The sequence below is a fragment of the Perissodus microlepis genome, chromosome 3, assembly GCF_051167445.1.
Source record: "Perissodus microlepis isolate ML-2025 ecotype Zambia chromosome 3, ASM5116744v1, whole genome shotgun sequence".
NCBI lineage: Eukaryota > Metazoa > Chordata > Actinopteri > Cichliformes > Cichlidae > Perissodus > Perissodus microlepis.
This window is the reverse complement of record NC_140463.1, coordinates 52,584,612-52,601,051: the sequence shown is the minus strand read 5'-3', so window position 1 is coordinate 52,601,051 and position 16,440 is coordinate 52,584,612. Positions and strand designations below refer to the sequence as shown.

The 16,440-nt window shown below is 45.1% G+C and overlaps 1 protein-coding gene across 31 annotated transcripts in view; it reads left to right on the top strand.

The window, feature by feature from the left end:
* The window catches only part of LOC146391936 (calcium/calmodulin-dependent protein kinase type II delta 1 chain), a 98,964-nt gene extending 82,524 nt beyond the window's left edge, over positions 1–16,440 (top strand). For 7 of the 31 annotated variants that reach the window (XM_084916571.1, XM_084916546.1, XM_084916562.1 and 4 more), the window contains 8 exons: positions 1,849–1,908; positions 4,220–4,264; positions 5,335–5,383; positions 11,874–11,894; positions 12,108–12,183; positions 12,271–12,365; positions 14,049–14,277; positions 15,219–16,440. In XM_084916571.1, coding sequence (XP_084772697.1) covers positions 1,849–1,908; positions 4,220–4,264; positions 5,335–5,383; positions 11,874–11,894; positions 12,108–12,183; positions 12,271–12,365; positions 14,049–14,277; positions 15,219–15,222 — 579 coding nt within the window. In that variant the 3' untranslated portion in view covers positions 15,223–16,440. Of the gene's footprint in view, positions 1–1,848; positions 1,909–4,219; positions 4,265–5,334; positions 5,384–11,873; positions 11,895–12,107; positions 12,184–12,270; positions 12,366–14,048; positions 14,282–15,218 lie in introns of those variants that run through there. The other 24 variants (XM_084916580.1, XM_084916770.1, XM_084916628.1 and 21 more) reach the window with 9 other exon arrangements.

Genomic DNA, 16,440 nt, shown 5'->3' with positions numbered 1-16,440 from the left:
CGTTTCTGCTGTTGTCTGTGCTGTCGTCTGTGCTGTCGTCTCTGCTGTCGTCTGTGCTGTCGTCTGTGCTGTCGTCTCTGCTGTCGTCTCTGCTGTCATCTCGGCTGTCGTCTCTGCTGTCGTCTCTGCTGTCATCTCGGCTGTCGTCTGTGCTGTCGTCTCTGCTGTCGTCTCTGCTGTCGTTTCTGCTGTCGTCTGTGCTGTCGTCTCTGCTGTCGTCTCGGCTGTCGTCTCTGCTGTCGTCTCGGCTGTCGTCTCCGCTGTTGTCTGTGCCGTTGTCTCGGCTGTTGTCTGTGCTGTTGTCTCGGCTGTTGTCTGTGCCGTTGTCCGTGCCGTTGTCCGTGCCGCTGTCTCTGCTGTTGTCTCTGCTGCTGTCCGTGCTGTTGTCCGTGCTGTTTTCTCTTCTGTTGTCTGTGCTGCTGTCTGTGCCGTTGTCTCTGCCGTTGTCTCTGGTGTTGTCTCTGCTGTCGTCTGTGCTGCTGTCGTCTGTGCCGTTGTCTGTGCCGTTGTCTCGGCTGTCGTCTCTGCTGTCGTCTCTGCTGTCGTCTGTGCTGTCGTCTCTGCTGTCGTCTGTGCTGTCGTCTCTGCTGTCGTCTGTGCTGTCGTCTCGGCTGTCGTCTCTGCTGTCGTCTGTGCTGTCGTCTCTGCTGTCGTCTCTGCTGTCGTCTCTGCTGTCGTCTCGGCTGTCGTCTCTGCTGTCGTCTGTGCTGTCGTTTCTGCTGTCGTCTCTGCTGTAGTCTGTGCTGTCGTCTCTGCTGTCGTCTGTGCTGTCGTCTGTGCTGTCGTCTTGGCTGTCGTCTCTGCTGTCGTCTCTGCTGTCGTCTGTGCTGTCGTCTGTGCTGTCGTCTCGGCTGTCGTCTCTGCTGTCGTCTGTGCTGTCGTCTGTGCTGTCGTCTCTGCTGTCGTCTGTGCTGTCGTCTCTGCTGTCGTCTGTGCTGTCGTCTGTGCTGTCGTCTGTGCTGTCGTCTCTGCTGTCGTCTGTGCTGTCGTCTCGGCTGTCGTCTCTGCTGTCGTCTGTGCTGTCGTCTCGGCTGTCGTCTGTGCTGTCGTCTCCGCTGTCGTCTCCGCTGTCGTCTTCGCTGTCGTCTCCGCTGTCGTCTCCGCTGTCGTCTTCGCTGTCGTCTGTGCTGTCGTCTCTGCTGTCGTCTCCGCCGTCGTCTGTGCCGTCGTCTCTGCCGTCGTCTGTGCCGTCGTCTCTGCCGTCGTCTCTGCCGTCGTCTGTGCCGTCGTCTCGGCTGTCGTCTGTGCTGTCGTCTCCGCTGTCGTCTTCGCTGTCGTCTCCGCTGTCGTCTTCGCTGTCGTCTGTGCTGTCGTCTCCGCTGTCGTCTCCGCTGTCGTCTCTGCTGTTGTCTGTGCTGTCAGCCCAGCCAGTGAAGGAAATACACATATTTTAATAATCAGTATCTTGCAGTAGAAAAAGAGTATCAAACAGTTGTCGTACCCTGGTGCATGCTGGAATCAGCACACAGACAACTAGTAGAACAAGTGTAATTTTACCTTATTAAATTCATGACAGCAACTGGGTCATTTTTTCCTCTCCACTCTCTGTTCGCTGTCTAACTTTGAACTCTGGGGATCTAATACTGTTTGAATATTCCACGGTCTATTAACTCATGTCCTAATAACATTTCTTGATCGGAGGTTTGATCAGAGGAAGTTAATTCGATGACCTCTGAACTGATGCTGAAACGTTCCCGACGGGGTGGAACACGTGACAGCGACTCCTGAGCACAATGTTCCACTTTTCCTTCCACAGCAGCTGCTTGAGGAGTGACTGTTTGGACACTAAGCCTTGTCACTTCTGCCCTGTTCCATCTACCTGCCTGTCTGTCCACTCTGTCTCTCCAGATCAACAACAAGGCCAATGTGGTCACCAGCCCTAAAGAGCCTGTCCCCACTCCTTCTCTGGTACACTGTCTGCCTGCCTTGCTGCCTGTGTTTGCATGACTCTGTCTCTAACTGTAGATCTTTCATTACTTCTGCTCTGTGTAATATTTTACTTTCTGTTGTCGATGGTCACTTTTGTTTTTCTTGTTGTTTCCATTTGAAACGTCTTTGTTGGTCGTGTAACATGAGGGTTGCTTTGTACATTGCTCCATTGCTACACATGGGCTACATTCTCCTTTGTTGTTGATGCCAGCTGTAATGGTACTGGGACCATTGCAAGCCAGCTGTGGCTAATACACTGTTGGTTGTTATTGCATTGAGACAATTAAGGTATGAAGATGGAGGAGTTCCTCGATGTTAGAGGCCGGCAGGTACAAAGGTCGCTGTTAGTAAAGCAGAAGGGAAACAGATCAGACTCATAAAACCAGATTTATGAAACACGCCAAAGTCAAATCACAAGTTGTAGTTTTCTTACACCCCCAGCTGGATGCCAGTATTCACACTAAAGTTCACCTCCTTCGTGAACCTAATAACTCCTCACCAGAGTGTCTGCTAGGTGCACCTCTGTACAACTGCTCATAAACACAAGTATCCAATCAGCAAGCTGCACAGGAGAAACTCAGTGCGTGGGGTCAAGACGGGCTGCTGAAGTTCAGAGCATCAGAACATCGAAGAAAGACAGTTTTAAAAAGCGTGGTTAGAAAGGCTGGATGGGCTGCAGTGTGTATTTTAGAAACTGCTGATCCACTACGGTTTCCCACCCAACAATCTCCTGGCTTGACAGACAATAGTACCAAAAAGAGAAAATATCCGGTGGGCGGTAGTTCTTTGGGCCAACAATGCCAGAGGAGAATGGCCAAACTGCTTCGAGTTAATAAGAAAGCAACAGTGAGTCAGATAACTACTGATTATACCCAAAGTATGCAGAAGAACATCCCTAAATACACAAAATGTGGAACCTCGCCATAGATGGGTTCTGGAAATGGGGGCTGTTTGTCTTTGAGCACTATTTCAACAGCACAGCCGCCCTGAGTGTCCACCTATCTTATGACAGCTGGTTCCAACTGGTTAATGTCTCATACTGGGATCAGTCCAGACCAGAGCACCAGTGGGATGTGGTGCAGCATTATTTGGATCTGCAGCTGCACAATGCTGTTGTGTGGACAGGAAGCTCCAAAGCGTACCTAATAAAGAGAACATAAGTAGATTTTCTATAAACAATAACCTCACGTGGACCTGAAATTGATCTCCTCTTCAAGTCTAGAGAACAGTTGTGAGGTATTTTGTTTTGGCACTCGTTCATGTCCAGGATGAACTTTAAGAACAGTCTAGTTTAAATTTGTGTTAGTCCCCGTAGTCTCCTCTGCATTTAACCCACCCACACAGTGAGTGGGCAGCACCCACACAGCACCCGGGGAGCAATGTGTAGGGACAGTACCTCAGGGTAGCTGTTGAGTGGATTCGAACCCCCGACCTTCTGATGATGGGTCGACCACTTTACCTACTGAGCTGTCCGTATCTGATTGCAATGATCAGTTCATGAGTTGACAAACCCGTAACATGTGCTGGAATCACAGACGTGATTGGGGATTAAACTTGTCTTTAAATGGATATCAGAGCTCAGAGCTTCTTGTTTTTTCAACCCCAGGTTCATAAATGAGACAGACATCAGTCCACTGAACAAATCTGCATCCTTCTCTAAATGTTCCTCACTAAGTCTGATAATGCAAAAATGCAGTTCAGATTAATATTTCCAGGTTCCTGCAAATCCTTGCATGGATTCATTTTTAGACATGTGGGGTATTTGCACAGCATTCATAGCCGCATGGTCAGCTGACAAATCCAATAACTGCACCAATAAAAGTGTGGGAGTGGGGATCGTGTACCACAGTGGCAGAGCTCACTCACAGACAGCAGTTAGTCTGCCTCAGGTTAGCAGCTGCCATGAGTTTGGAGTTGACATGCAGGGAAACCGTCCTGATCATGTGTCTCTTTATAGGAGTGCTTTGATGCTGAAGCCTTCAGTGAGCGTTCAGCTCGTTAAAAACATTCATTATACCACGATGTGTGTTCCTGTCAGTCGTTGTCATCCTGGCGCTAAGCAGAACCATCTGTGGGTGTCGTCACAGCTTTCAGTGCCAAATCATCTCGTGTCTGCAGTCGTAGTCATTGCTGTAGTTGTAGTTTTGTTTGTAGTAATGACTTGTTTTCCCTAAATAGCAGCTGTTAAACTTCCCTTCACTGCTTTCACTTGAGTCCATTTTGCTGAACGCCTGCGTGCCAGTCTTACTAATCGACTTTCACTCAACGTCTCCTCCTCCTCTCAAATCAGGAGCCTCAAACCACTGTTATCCACAACCCAGCTGATGGAAATAAGGTACACAGCTGATCGCCTGCTGATCTGAAGCTGCTGCTGCTGTTAGTCACCATTTAGACTAGAAGCTTAATGTTGCTTCTGATGATGGTGTTTGTGTGCCGTTGCTCTAATTCAACGTCATGCAAGAAAACAGCCGAGAGATCTGTGAAATACTGCACGTTATAAACTGTTGCATGTAATTATTTGGACGTAATCTTGGTCATCTGCTTACTGTGACGAATATCGTGTTTAATGTTTATATTGTGCATCGTGCTGAGATTGTTTCTTTGGAGAAGCATCATCACGTGCTGTGACAGTGTGTGACCAAGCAGCTGTGCATGTTGTTGGAGCACAGCAAAGAGACAGCAGATGGATACCAGAGCCATCCTCAGTGCTTCTCAGAGTGTTGTGCAAACATATGGATCTACATCTAAATCCATGAGACGACGCTGTAGCAGAAATGCATGCTTGTGTTATTGCTTTGTGGAGTGGTCTGCTGTGTAGCTGCAAGCAGGTGTTTCACTTGAACAAGGATACAACATATTAAAGGGTTGAGGATGCTGCTAAAGATAAAACTGCCTTAATGAGACAAAGTATTTCAGGAAACCCACTTCAAACATGTCCACTTTAATCACATTTTGATGCTAAGTCCACTGTTAAGCTTCAAATGATAACACAAAACAACATTTTGGTCCCTGAAAGAAGGAATTATTGAATATATGAAGCTTTGAAAGTAAGAGATTTCATCTTTCGTAAGACTTCAAGAAGGAAAAAGGGGGAAAACCAACGTTGGTGACTTTAGACTTTCTTCATGGTCACCCATGAAGAAAGTCTAAAGTCCTGACAAGGTCATTTTTGTCTCATCTGATTTTAAACTATCATTTTGAGCTACACAACACTGAGAAATGATTTCTAGATGCTGAGTTCTGAGAAAGCCAAACAAATGTCTTCAGCATTGGCCATCTGCTCAGTCTGCTGATTTAACTCCAAATTGTAACAGGTGTTCAAGTAGGTGATGCGAGTGAACATGGAGCAAACTGATGTCAGTGAAACTGTTATACTCAGGGTTCCTCTGGTTTGTCCTTCTGCAGGAGTCCAGCGAGAGCGCCAACACGACCATCGAGGATGAGGATGTGAGAGGTAGGGCGGTCCAGATGTAAACTACCACCTTGTTCACAGGATGACACTGCACTGCTCAAACTTTGTCTGTTTTTACACTAGTTAGTGAGTGAGATCAATTTCACCTGCCACACTCGGGTCTGAGTACTGACAAACACACAATGTGCCATCATCTGAAGAAACACGGGAACAGATGAAAAGCGAAATCTTTATTTATCAGTAAGGATGGGACTAGTGTAAACAGAACTGGTCCTAGCACTGAACCCTGTGGAACTCCATAATTAACCTCAGTGTGTGAAGAGGACTCTCCATTTACATGCACAAACTGGAGTCTATTAGATAGATATGATACAAACCACTGCAGCGCAGTACCTGTAATACCTACAGCATGTTCTAATCGCTCTAATAGGATATTATGGTCGACAGTATCGAACGCTGCACTGAGGTCTAGCAGGACAAGCACAGAGATGAGTCCACTGTCAGAGGCCATAAGAAGATCATTTGTAACCTTCACTAAAGCTGTTTCTGTGCTGTGATGAGCTCTGAAACCTGACTGAAACTCTTCAATAAGCCATTCCTCTGCAGATGATCTGTTAGCTGTTTGACAACTACTCTTTCAAGGATGTTTGATATAAAGGATTGATGACAGATGGCTTTTTCAGTAACTGTGGTTCAGTGAATTTAATGTCAAATCTAGTGCCGTTAATTTCTCTCCCAGTCTCTTGCATCTCGTGCGTGTCCTGTTTAAAGGAGCTGATTTGTGTGTCTGTTGTGTGTTCCCTACAATAGTGACCTTTTGATAGAGCAGATTCTCAATCATTTACATAATTCAGATGTATTAATGTGCATGCCAGCCTATACACGAGACCTTTGCTTTACAATGGCCTCCGTTGTTGCTCGTGCTGATGGGCTCATGTTTCTCTGTTGCATAACTGACATTAGTGCTCAGTTCCTCTTCGCTTTCTTCGTATTCAGAGGATGACTTGGTTTAACTGAAATGCTCTGGCTGGAGCCTTGATGCTTTTAAAATGCAATCAGCCTGTGTCTTTATGTACAGTTACCATGGGGACAGGTGTTATGTGCTGTCTTTGCTGCAGAGCGGGAGCATGCAGGTAACCTGCTCACCTGTCTGCTCAGCTTCAGAGCTGCCAGGTGATTTTATATTTTGATGCTGGAGGATCATTCAGAGGGAGAACCGTCGTTAATCTGGATTTCCATCTGAACTAAATGTTCATCACCTCTAATGTTACATCCACACTCCATCAGTGCTGCCGGCCATTAAATACTTTATAATTAAAACTTGTCATTGGTGTCTTTTTATTCGTTCATTGGCTGTGAGGTGACTGTTATACGTCCTTCTAACAGCTTTATTTTATGTGGGTGAGTACATCATGTGATGCTAACCATTTGCACCCAGAAGAAGTTGTAACGATTGACGTCCTGTAGCCTCCACGGACCGTGATCTTCACAGATGACGTTATGATTTGTAGAAAAGAGAAAAGGGAGCCTGGAGAAGTGAAGTTATGCTCTGCAGATGAGAGGAAGTCATTAGCAGAAAAACACGCGTGTAAATGAAATCAGGTGAAGATGCATTTAAACGCCAACACACAGTGAACAAGAAGAACAGGCAGGCTGGAGTGGGCAAAGCTGAGTGTCAGGGGTGAGTGGTGATCTAAAGAGTGAAAGGGAAGGTGGTGGAGGAGCTGGAGGTGGCAGAGATGCTAAGATTTCCTCACTGGGGTGACCAGGACGAAGAAGGTCAGAAATGAGCCAATCAGAGCGACGGCTGAGAGTGGGGGTTTGCAGATAGAGAGCTGAGGGGGACAAAAGAGGGTGAATATGCAGTTGGCAGGCAAAAGGAGAAGAGGAGGAGCACAGATGAGATGCAGGGATGTGGTAAAGCGTGGACACCGGGGTCGTCTCGCATCACTGCATCGTTACTCCATGAACATCGCTGTACATGCTGTCATTTCCTGCACGCCTTTCATGTTCAGTGTTCTTCATCTTCTGTTTTCTCCATCTCATTCTCCTCTTCATTCCTCCTCCATCTCCATCTCATTCTCCTCTTCGTTCCTCCTTCATCTCCATCTCATTCTCCTCTTCGTTCCTCCTCCATCTCCATCTCATTCTCCTCTTCGTTCCTCCTCCATCTCCATCTCATTCTCCTCTTCGTTCCTCCTTCATCTCCATCTCATTCTCCTCTTCGTTCCTCCTCCATCTCCATCTCATTCTCCTCTTCGTTCCTCCTTCATCTCCATCTCATTCTCCTCTTCGTTCCTCCTCCATCTCCATCTCATTCTCCTCTTCGTTCCTCCTCCATCTCCATCTCATTCTCCTCTTTGTTCCTCCTTCATCTCCATCTCATTCTCCTCTTCGTTCCTCCTCCATCTCCATCTCATTCTCCTCTTCGTTCCTCCTCCATCTCCATCTCATTCTCCTCTTCGTTCCTCCTCCATCTCCATCTCATTCTCCTCTTCGTTCCTCCTCCATCTCCATCTCATTCTCCTCTTCGTTCCTCCTCCATCTCCACCCATCCTCTGATTTCTCCATCTCAGCACCGTCCCCCTGCCCCAGTCTGCAGATCTACCACCTTAAGCACTTGGACCCCTTCACTTCTCACCTGCCTTCATCCAGCTGCCTCTTACCCACCCCTTGCCTTTCGTGCTCTTTGTCTTCATCGTCTTCTGCTTCGTCCTTCTCTTCTTCCGTCTCCTCCTGCTGGTTCTCTCCCAGTGTTTGGCCCAGCGGTGAGGAGTGCTGCCAGTATATCCTGCGGGCACTGGCGGCTGCCTTCGTGCTCCTCTTCTTCACGTCGTCCTTTATGATCTTTTTCACCGACCGTCACACCATTTGTCACTGCGGCCCCCATCAAACATGCTCACAAGACCCCGGCCCCCAGAATGGCGTGCCTCTCAGTGCGTCCATCGACTCCCAGTGTAAGTCGCCCTCCTTAATGCCTGAAGCTGTGCGCGTCACCTTATTGTTGATAATATCTGAAAATGTCACTGAGCAGGGATGAAGAACATAATGACTGAGCTCTGGATCCAGATCTGGACTTTTCTCTCACGCTCTGTTAGAAAGTTTCCACAGCCTCACAGCAGTGTGTGTCGTTAGCTCTGCTTCTTATAGACGCTAACTTCAAACCAGCTCCAACAGGTGAAGAGCGAGCGATGGATGTTTGGTGACCAAACTATTTGTGCATTCAGCTGAACCAGTTTCCCTGCTGCTGTGGGACAGCGCCACTCACTGGTCACTGTCACCACTACACTTTGTCCTTTTTGCTTTGGCAGTTTTTGGGTTTGAGGTTTTGACTCATCCTGCTCATAAAAATGAGTTGTATCGTTTTCTTCAGAAAGCCACTGATTAGAGTTTAGATCCTTCTTTTCCCTGTGAACATTATGACTGTTGATTGTCTTTGTGCTTTATTACAGACTGTTTTTGTCCTGACAAAATCTGTCATAGTGAAAATGTGACTGATTACCTGTAAACCAACTTTGGATTTATTATTTTGCAAGATTCCAGAAAGAAAAAGCAAAAAAGGAGCGTTTAGGTGATCGTGTTTCTAAATGATGTTAAAGACTCTGAGGGTGCCTGTGTCGTTCCCAGAGACGGGCAGTAACGCGTTTCAGGTAACGAGTAAAGTAAGGGATTACTATTGCAAAAAGGGTAATTAGATTACCGTTACTTTCCCGTAGGAACGCTGCGTTACTGCGTTACTAAAACCGTGATATTTTTTTTTGCGAGAATGTCTCATGACAGTGACGTAAGCGAGTGCGACGTTCGTGACAACAGCTGTGTGCAGATCAACAATGGATCATATATCGAGTGCGGGAGAGAGTATGAGCGTGCAGCGTTTAAAGCGTGGAAGTACTGACCTTACTTTGAGTTTGATTCCATAAAAAGTGACAAAAACATTAGTGTCCGTTGTGCGTGGGAAGAAAACTTCTTTTTACAGCGTAAACACCCCTAAACGTCCGAGCAAGCACCAAATATGCTGCCACGGGAATGTGACATTCACAGAGAAACTGCCGTACCCTTCCACTGATCGCTACGACACACCTGCACCAGGGCAAACCTTTGCCTGCCGCACTCCTGCTATACAGGTGAAAATAGAGCAACAGGACCGCTGAGTCTTTGATTTTATTTATTTTCTGCTGTGTTTTACTTGCATCTATTTGAAAGACTGAGTGTAAACACACAAAAAAAATTTATTTTATGTGCTGGAATGTGCAGAAAATAGGTTTAAATGTTAAACAAATTTCTTCCAGTCAGAGAATGGTGCATATAATTAAATTTTTGCTTTAACCTTTTAACTTTAAATTTTAAAGTTAAAAGATTTTTTGTATGATGGATTATGCAGAAAAAGTAGAAGTGGGCTGAAAGATCTATCGCTTTATCACCTATTCAGGTTGTAAATCGTGTTTTTAAAAAGTAACTAAGTAATTAATTACTTTTGAAAATAAGTAATCAGTAAAGTAACGGGATTACTTTTTTGGGGAAGTAATCAGTAATTAGTTACTGATTACTTTTTTCAAGTAACTTGACCAACACTGGTCGTTCCTGTGTAGGGGCCGCATTAAACATTTGCTTCATTTGTTAATAAAGTTAATAATAATAATGATGATGGTGAAAAACCACAGCAGCCCCTGAGCTGTTGTTTCTTTTTGTGTTGTTGTTAATAATAAGTATTAAATTAGACCTTCTTGTCAGTCACAAGCCTTCAAAGTAAAGTGGCTCAGCATTCTGACTCCTGCCTCACCTCTAGCCTTTAATTTTCCTGTTATTCAATGAATTAAAACCACTTCCTTCATATTATTCTGACCGAGTCCTCTCACCCGTCCCGCCCGTGTCTCGCCAACACTCGGCGTGTTCTCCGTCACCACATCCTGAATCTCCTCCGTGGTGTGCCTCTGTTCCTCCTGCCTCCATATTCACCATCTGATGTTCACATTTCTAATCTTGTCCATGCCACAGTCACAACATCTTCAGTTCTGCCAGCTCCAGCTTCACCTCCTTTCTTTTTGGTGATGTAATTATCTCCAAAGCGTACATGATAGCAGGTCTCACTTGCATCTTGTAAATCTCGCCTTTTCCTGCTCTCCTTCTGTCATAAATAGCCCCTGATATCACTGGCTTTGCCCTGCCTGCTCCTCTACCTGCTCCTCTACCTGCTCCACCCCACTCTTTGCAGCTTCAGCCTCATGGCACCTTAAACCCATCTGCCACCCCTGACTTCCTCATGCTCATGTGCTTTCTATAGATGCACAGACACATTGCAGCTCCTTTGATCATCACAATCAGTGTTTTAAAATCAAACAGCACATCTGTAGCGCACAAGAAGCCATACTGCTGCTCGATCATCACCTCTGCTCCTAACCGAGCTTCCTACAACTCTGTCATCCTCAATCTCCCGTACTGACGAACTTATGAGTGATCAGAAACATTGGAAATAATCAACACCAAATTGAACCCAATCCTGTGTACTTCAAGGGCCTGTAGCCTCTTCTTTGCATGATGGTGAAATATAGTTTCATTGCACCTTGCATGGATGGTTTTAATATCCATGCCATTTTATTAGGGACGTGTTAGGTACCTTACAAAGGTACCAACAAGTGAAACAACAATGTTGGTCCACATGTGGCAGAGAGTCTGAGAAACTTCTCGAAGTGTAATATCCCATGGTACTTGCACTAGCAACAGAGGGTACGGAAAGAGGTTCATCAAAAACAGTGAGCACCCAGACATGAGGTGTTTCTGTGCGTCTGTGGAAGACTGTGGGATCCACACAGGAGTGACCAAACAGCCGGTCCATAGCACAAAGTAAGGAAACTATCTCTTCACGGCACGACGGACGGGCGGTTTGAGAGGAGCGACACATGTCGAACTGGAACAGTCGTCACCAGAGGTGGTGGCTTATAGCACCAACTGTCAGCCATCTATAACACAGTCCTGAAATCCCTGCTTTGATGGATGAATGGAGCAAACATGAAAACGTCCCGACACATAAACCTGTCCTGACACGATCGCCTCAGAGATGAAGTATCTGGATTCCCATCAGCATGTAGAACTTGGTGCTTCTGGACTGGAGGTGAAAATAGTTCGAAAGCACAACAGTAGCGTGTTATTAGTCGTGGGTTTGGTGTTTGATGGCCATTCAGCCACTCAGTGACCTACACGCTGAGCACAAAGTAAAGTTCTGGTTGTCGTTTAGGAGCAACGTTGTTGGCAGATCTTAGTCTGACAAGAATGAACCTTGTTATAAAACTCTCGTTAGTAAGAAGAAAACTGGCTGTGAAACTGGTCACCCTGGAGTTTAACTGCCAGCCTTTCACAGAAGCAGCCAATGACCCGGTGGAGCTGTGTTGAAGATGCTTTCTTTGGGTTATGTTGTGCAGTAAGATTCTTGTTACGTCTGTACTGTTTGACTTGATCATGTTGTGTGACTCTCTTTCACTAGTGCTTGCATGTAAAGCCACATCAGTACTTATTGTGTCCATTCATTGTTTCCTAGCTAACCTTCTTAGCACGAAAGGTAATGTTATCGAACCAAGCTGACCACACTGACCTCCCAGCTTTTCCTCCATCTCCATGTAACATTGTGCTATTTAAGGTGGTGCCCACGCTCATGCTGTGACGATGAACTCATGCTGTCTTTGTGTTCCTGTTTTTAACCTTTAACTGTGTTTTCATTATGTCAAAGCTGTCCAGATATCCCAAACTAAAGCGATGTGTCTCTATCTCTCAGCTCGAAAGCAGGAGATCATCAAGGCCACTGAGCAGCTGATTGAGGCCATTAACAATGGAGACTTTGAAGCCTACACGTTAGTCATTAAAGTACTTGTCAGTAAACTCTCACACGTTCATATGTTTCCATAAAGCTAATGAATGTGTTGCCTGTGTTCTTTCAGGAAGATATGTGATCCTGGTCTCACATCCTTTGAACCTGAAGCCTTGGGTAACCTGGTGGAGGGCACAGACTTCCACCGCTTCTACTTTGAGAACGGTACAGTGTTCCTGCAGGACATGGTCTGATGAAGCATCGTAACTGTCCCAGTTTAGGCTCATATTTCCTGTAAGAAGTGCATCGCATGCAGAACCCACTGTGGAGAGTGACTGCATCCCTTTGATTGTGTTGCACTGCCTCATTCACCACCTGTTGCAGCTCTGACTCATCTATTGTCTTTATTGCATTGGTATTGCATTGTTATTACGTTGGTATTACGTTGGTATTACGTTGGTATCACGTTGGTATCAGGTTGGTATCACGTTGGTATTACTTTGGTATCACGTTGGTATCAGGTTGGTATCACGTTGGTATTACGTTGGTATTACTTTGGTATCACGTTGGTATCAGGTTGGTATCACGTTGGTATTACTTTGGTATCACGTTGGTATCAGGTTGGTATCACGTTGGTATTACGTTGGTATCAGGTTGGTATTACGTTGGTATTACGTTGGTATCACTTTGGTATCACGTTGGTATCAGGTTGGTATCACGTTGGTATTACGTTGGTATTACTTTGGTATCACGTTGGTATTACTTTGGTATCACGTTGGTATCAGGTTGGTATCACGTTGGTATTACGTTGGTATCAGGTTGGTATTACGTTGGTATCACGTTGGTATTACGTTGGTATTAGGTTGGTATTACGTTGGTATCAGGTTGGTATTACGTTGGTATCACGTTGGTATAACGTTGGTATTAGGTTGGTATTAGGTTGGTATTACGTTGGTATCAGGTTGGTATTACGTTGGTATCACGTTGGTATTACGTTGGTATCACGTTGGTATTACGTTGGTATTACGTTGGTATCACGTTGGTATTACGTTGGTATCACGTTGGTATTACGTTGGTATTACGTTGGTATCACGTTGGTGTTACATTGTCTCGTGAAACAACGTGGAGCGTTGTGGACTTCTCTGCTGTAGCGATGAATCTCCTGAGTCCAACCCATAAATATGGTAAAGGGCACACTGGCTTCTGCAGCATGTTTGGACATGAAATGCTGGTTGGGCAGCAAAACCAACATTTACCACAACAGAAAGCAGTTGTTAATCAAGAGCAACAAATTCAACCATTTCACCTGGTTGCTCTCTGGAACGGGTTTCCTCGTGCTTCCCAGTGTTTCCCAGCACTGTTTGTTGATGCAGGTCATTTTCTTAGTATTTGAGGCCTGGATATATTCAGTGTATTTCCATGTTTCCGCAAAAGTTCAGCCGTGTTTGTGGTGTTACTGTCCAACACGCTGTTTAAAAAAACAAACTTGTCTTGCATAAATTACTCTGTACAGTCTTGGGTTTTGTCTTCGTTTAAGTCTGAGAAGTAACTGCATGCTGCTGCCACACCAACAGGTGGACACCAGAGCTCAGTCAGCTGATGCATCAGCGTTTTATACGTTTTGTTAAGACTTTAAGCCAGATTTGTCGCTCACTTCAGTCATTTAGATGTGACTGATGCTGGATATTGGCTTGGTGCATAGCTAATAGTTTCTATGAAATGTAATTGAAATGTAAATGTTAATAGTTAGTTTCTTAAAAAAATAGAGCCACTGAAGCCTCTTTCAGTTGTTATATACCGAGCAATTTCACATATTTGTAATTATTAATAATGCATCGGATGCTTTAAAGCTAATATGTGGTACATGTTGAGTGTTTGGTTGTGTTACAGTGCTGTTGTCCTCTGCAGCTCTGTCTAAGGGGAAGCAGCCCATCCACACCATCCTGCTCAACCCTCACGTCCACCTCATTGGCGATGACGCCGCCTGCATTGCCTACATTCGCCTCACCCAGTACATCGATAGCAGCGGCATGCCTCGCACCATGCAGTCAGAGGAGACCCGCATCTGGCACCGCCGTGACAGCAAGTGGCAGAATATCCACTTCCACCGCTCCGGCTCTCCCACCGTTCCCACCAAGTAAGATCACCACCAGATTGCTTATAGTATTTAGACATTACACACGTAGGAACAGTTTTAATGAGTGTATAGCATCAAGTCAGTTAAACCTCTGGAATATTGATCTGATCAGTTTAGTGGGAGAGAATGGGCTGATGGATCAGGTACAGCTCCTTAACCATAGGTAGGCCAGAGAGCCAACAGTGAGACAACCCCCCCAACAGGAAAGGTTTTAATGGTGACAGACATTGACGTGTTTCCCTCGTCAGCTTTTCTCACTGTTCATTCCCCAGTTTTGCATTTGGCTCGGGTCAGTGTCGCTGCTGTTAGCATGAAACAATATCTAGACCAGGGTAGGCAACTCCAGGCCTCGAGGGCCGGCGTCCTGCAGGTTTGAGATGTGTCCTTGATCCAACACAGCTGATTTAAGTTCTCCAGAGGCCTGGTGATGAACTAATCATCTGATCCAGGTGTGTTGACCCAGGGAATTACAGAGGTTGCACAAATAGTCCAGAACATCAACATATGCTGGGAGACACAGAAACCCTCTCAGGTGTTTTAAGCAACCGCAGGGCCGACGAGTAAACATGCTCTTCTAACGCTCTCGAGACGCAAAGCGTTCCAAGTTTTGGTGTCGTAACCAATGATGTTGGTGCTTTTGTGCAGAGATCATTCTGCATGTGCTGGTGTTGATCGGACGAACATGTTTGTTTAAATCACCACCCTGCTTGATTTCCAGGAAGATAATAAAACAGCAGGCTGCTCCTCCGTCACATAGACATCTGACCACAGTCTGGATAAAGTATTCGAGAACAGTGTTAAACATTCAAACGAGACAAAGTTTCCCTTTAACAGCTTGACACGTATTCCACGTCTAACGAGCCGTAATGCCCAGTAACTAGATCAGAGCAGTGGATGAAGCTGACTGTGTGGGTTTGTGTCTAACTGTGCTCCACTTTCAGCTGAGATGACCGTCCTCGACTACCTTCCAGCCTACAGCAGTCAGCTGACTGACTTCTGCCGTCTTTCCATCGGATCCCCAAGCCACGCCTCCCCCTTGTTTGCTAGCGCTCTGCCCTCTCAGTGTGTTGTTTACATTGTCGCTGCTGAACTGAAGTTTATTATAAATGTAAAGGAGTTCACACTTTGACAATATCACTTTGTAGAGAGAGTGCAGGGTGTTCAACATATCTCTGTTTGCAGCATTTTTATTACTGGTTTCTTGATATATTCTTTTTTAAATAGAAGTGGACTCTAATGGTGCCACTGGTTCCACTTGATTTTAATGGGCTAGTCTAATATGTGAAGCTCCCAGTCATGATTACACATGTTGTGCTATTGTGATATTTTTACCTTTTGGCACAATGGCCGATATCAAACTTTTTAATCACGTTTCTGTTTCCAGACACAAGCCTGCTTTGTTTGGGTGATCTATAGGTTTTGGTAATCAATGTAATTTGCTCTTTTTTGCTTGATCCATATGAGTTGACTTATCTTACTGATGTATGTTTACTAGGAACTGTAACTACATGTTTAAAAGGGAAACCGTTTGTTTAGTCAGTTCGGTCATCACGGAGCATCGTGGGAGAAAGTAAAGTGTAGAAATAGATTCTTAAAGCCATTCTGACTCCTGCCAGTCAAATCATATTTTCATACAATAAGAAGTTAATTATGTGAATCTGTTTGTTTACATTTTACAGTGTGATATTGATGCTTGTCCTTCTCCTTACTTACCTTTAAGAACATTTTAACCTCCGTATTTCATCCTCTGCTTAAAGTCGAATCCTGTTTAACTAAAGTTTCATCACTGACCGGGTTACTCATCTTCAACACTCATTATGTTACGCTATAGTTATTTTAGTGCCACCATCTGACTGAAAGGGAAACGGTTGTTGTGGAGATCACACAGGGAACAAACTTTAATTCCAGATTAAATTAAGTGCAGAGGAAGCCGTTAAAGACAGTCACAGGTGTGTTTTTGTGTATTAAATAATCACTGAAATATTTAGAGAACTGCTTTGTATTGATTTCTTTAATCACATTTGTCCATTTCAAAGGACACTTTGGGTTTATCTTTGTGAAACGCATTGAACTGTATGATGGGCTGCTGGTATTTAATGTTGCCATGATGGGCCAAGTCTGATGTTTAAGAAATCTCAAATAAAATGTGATTTATGCCAATGA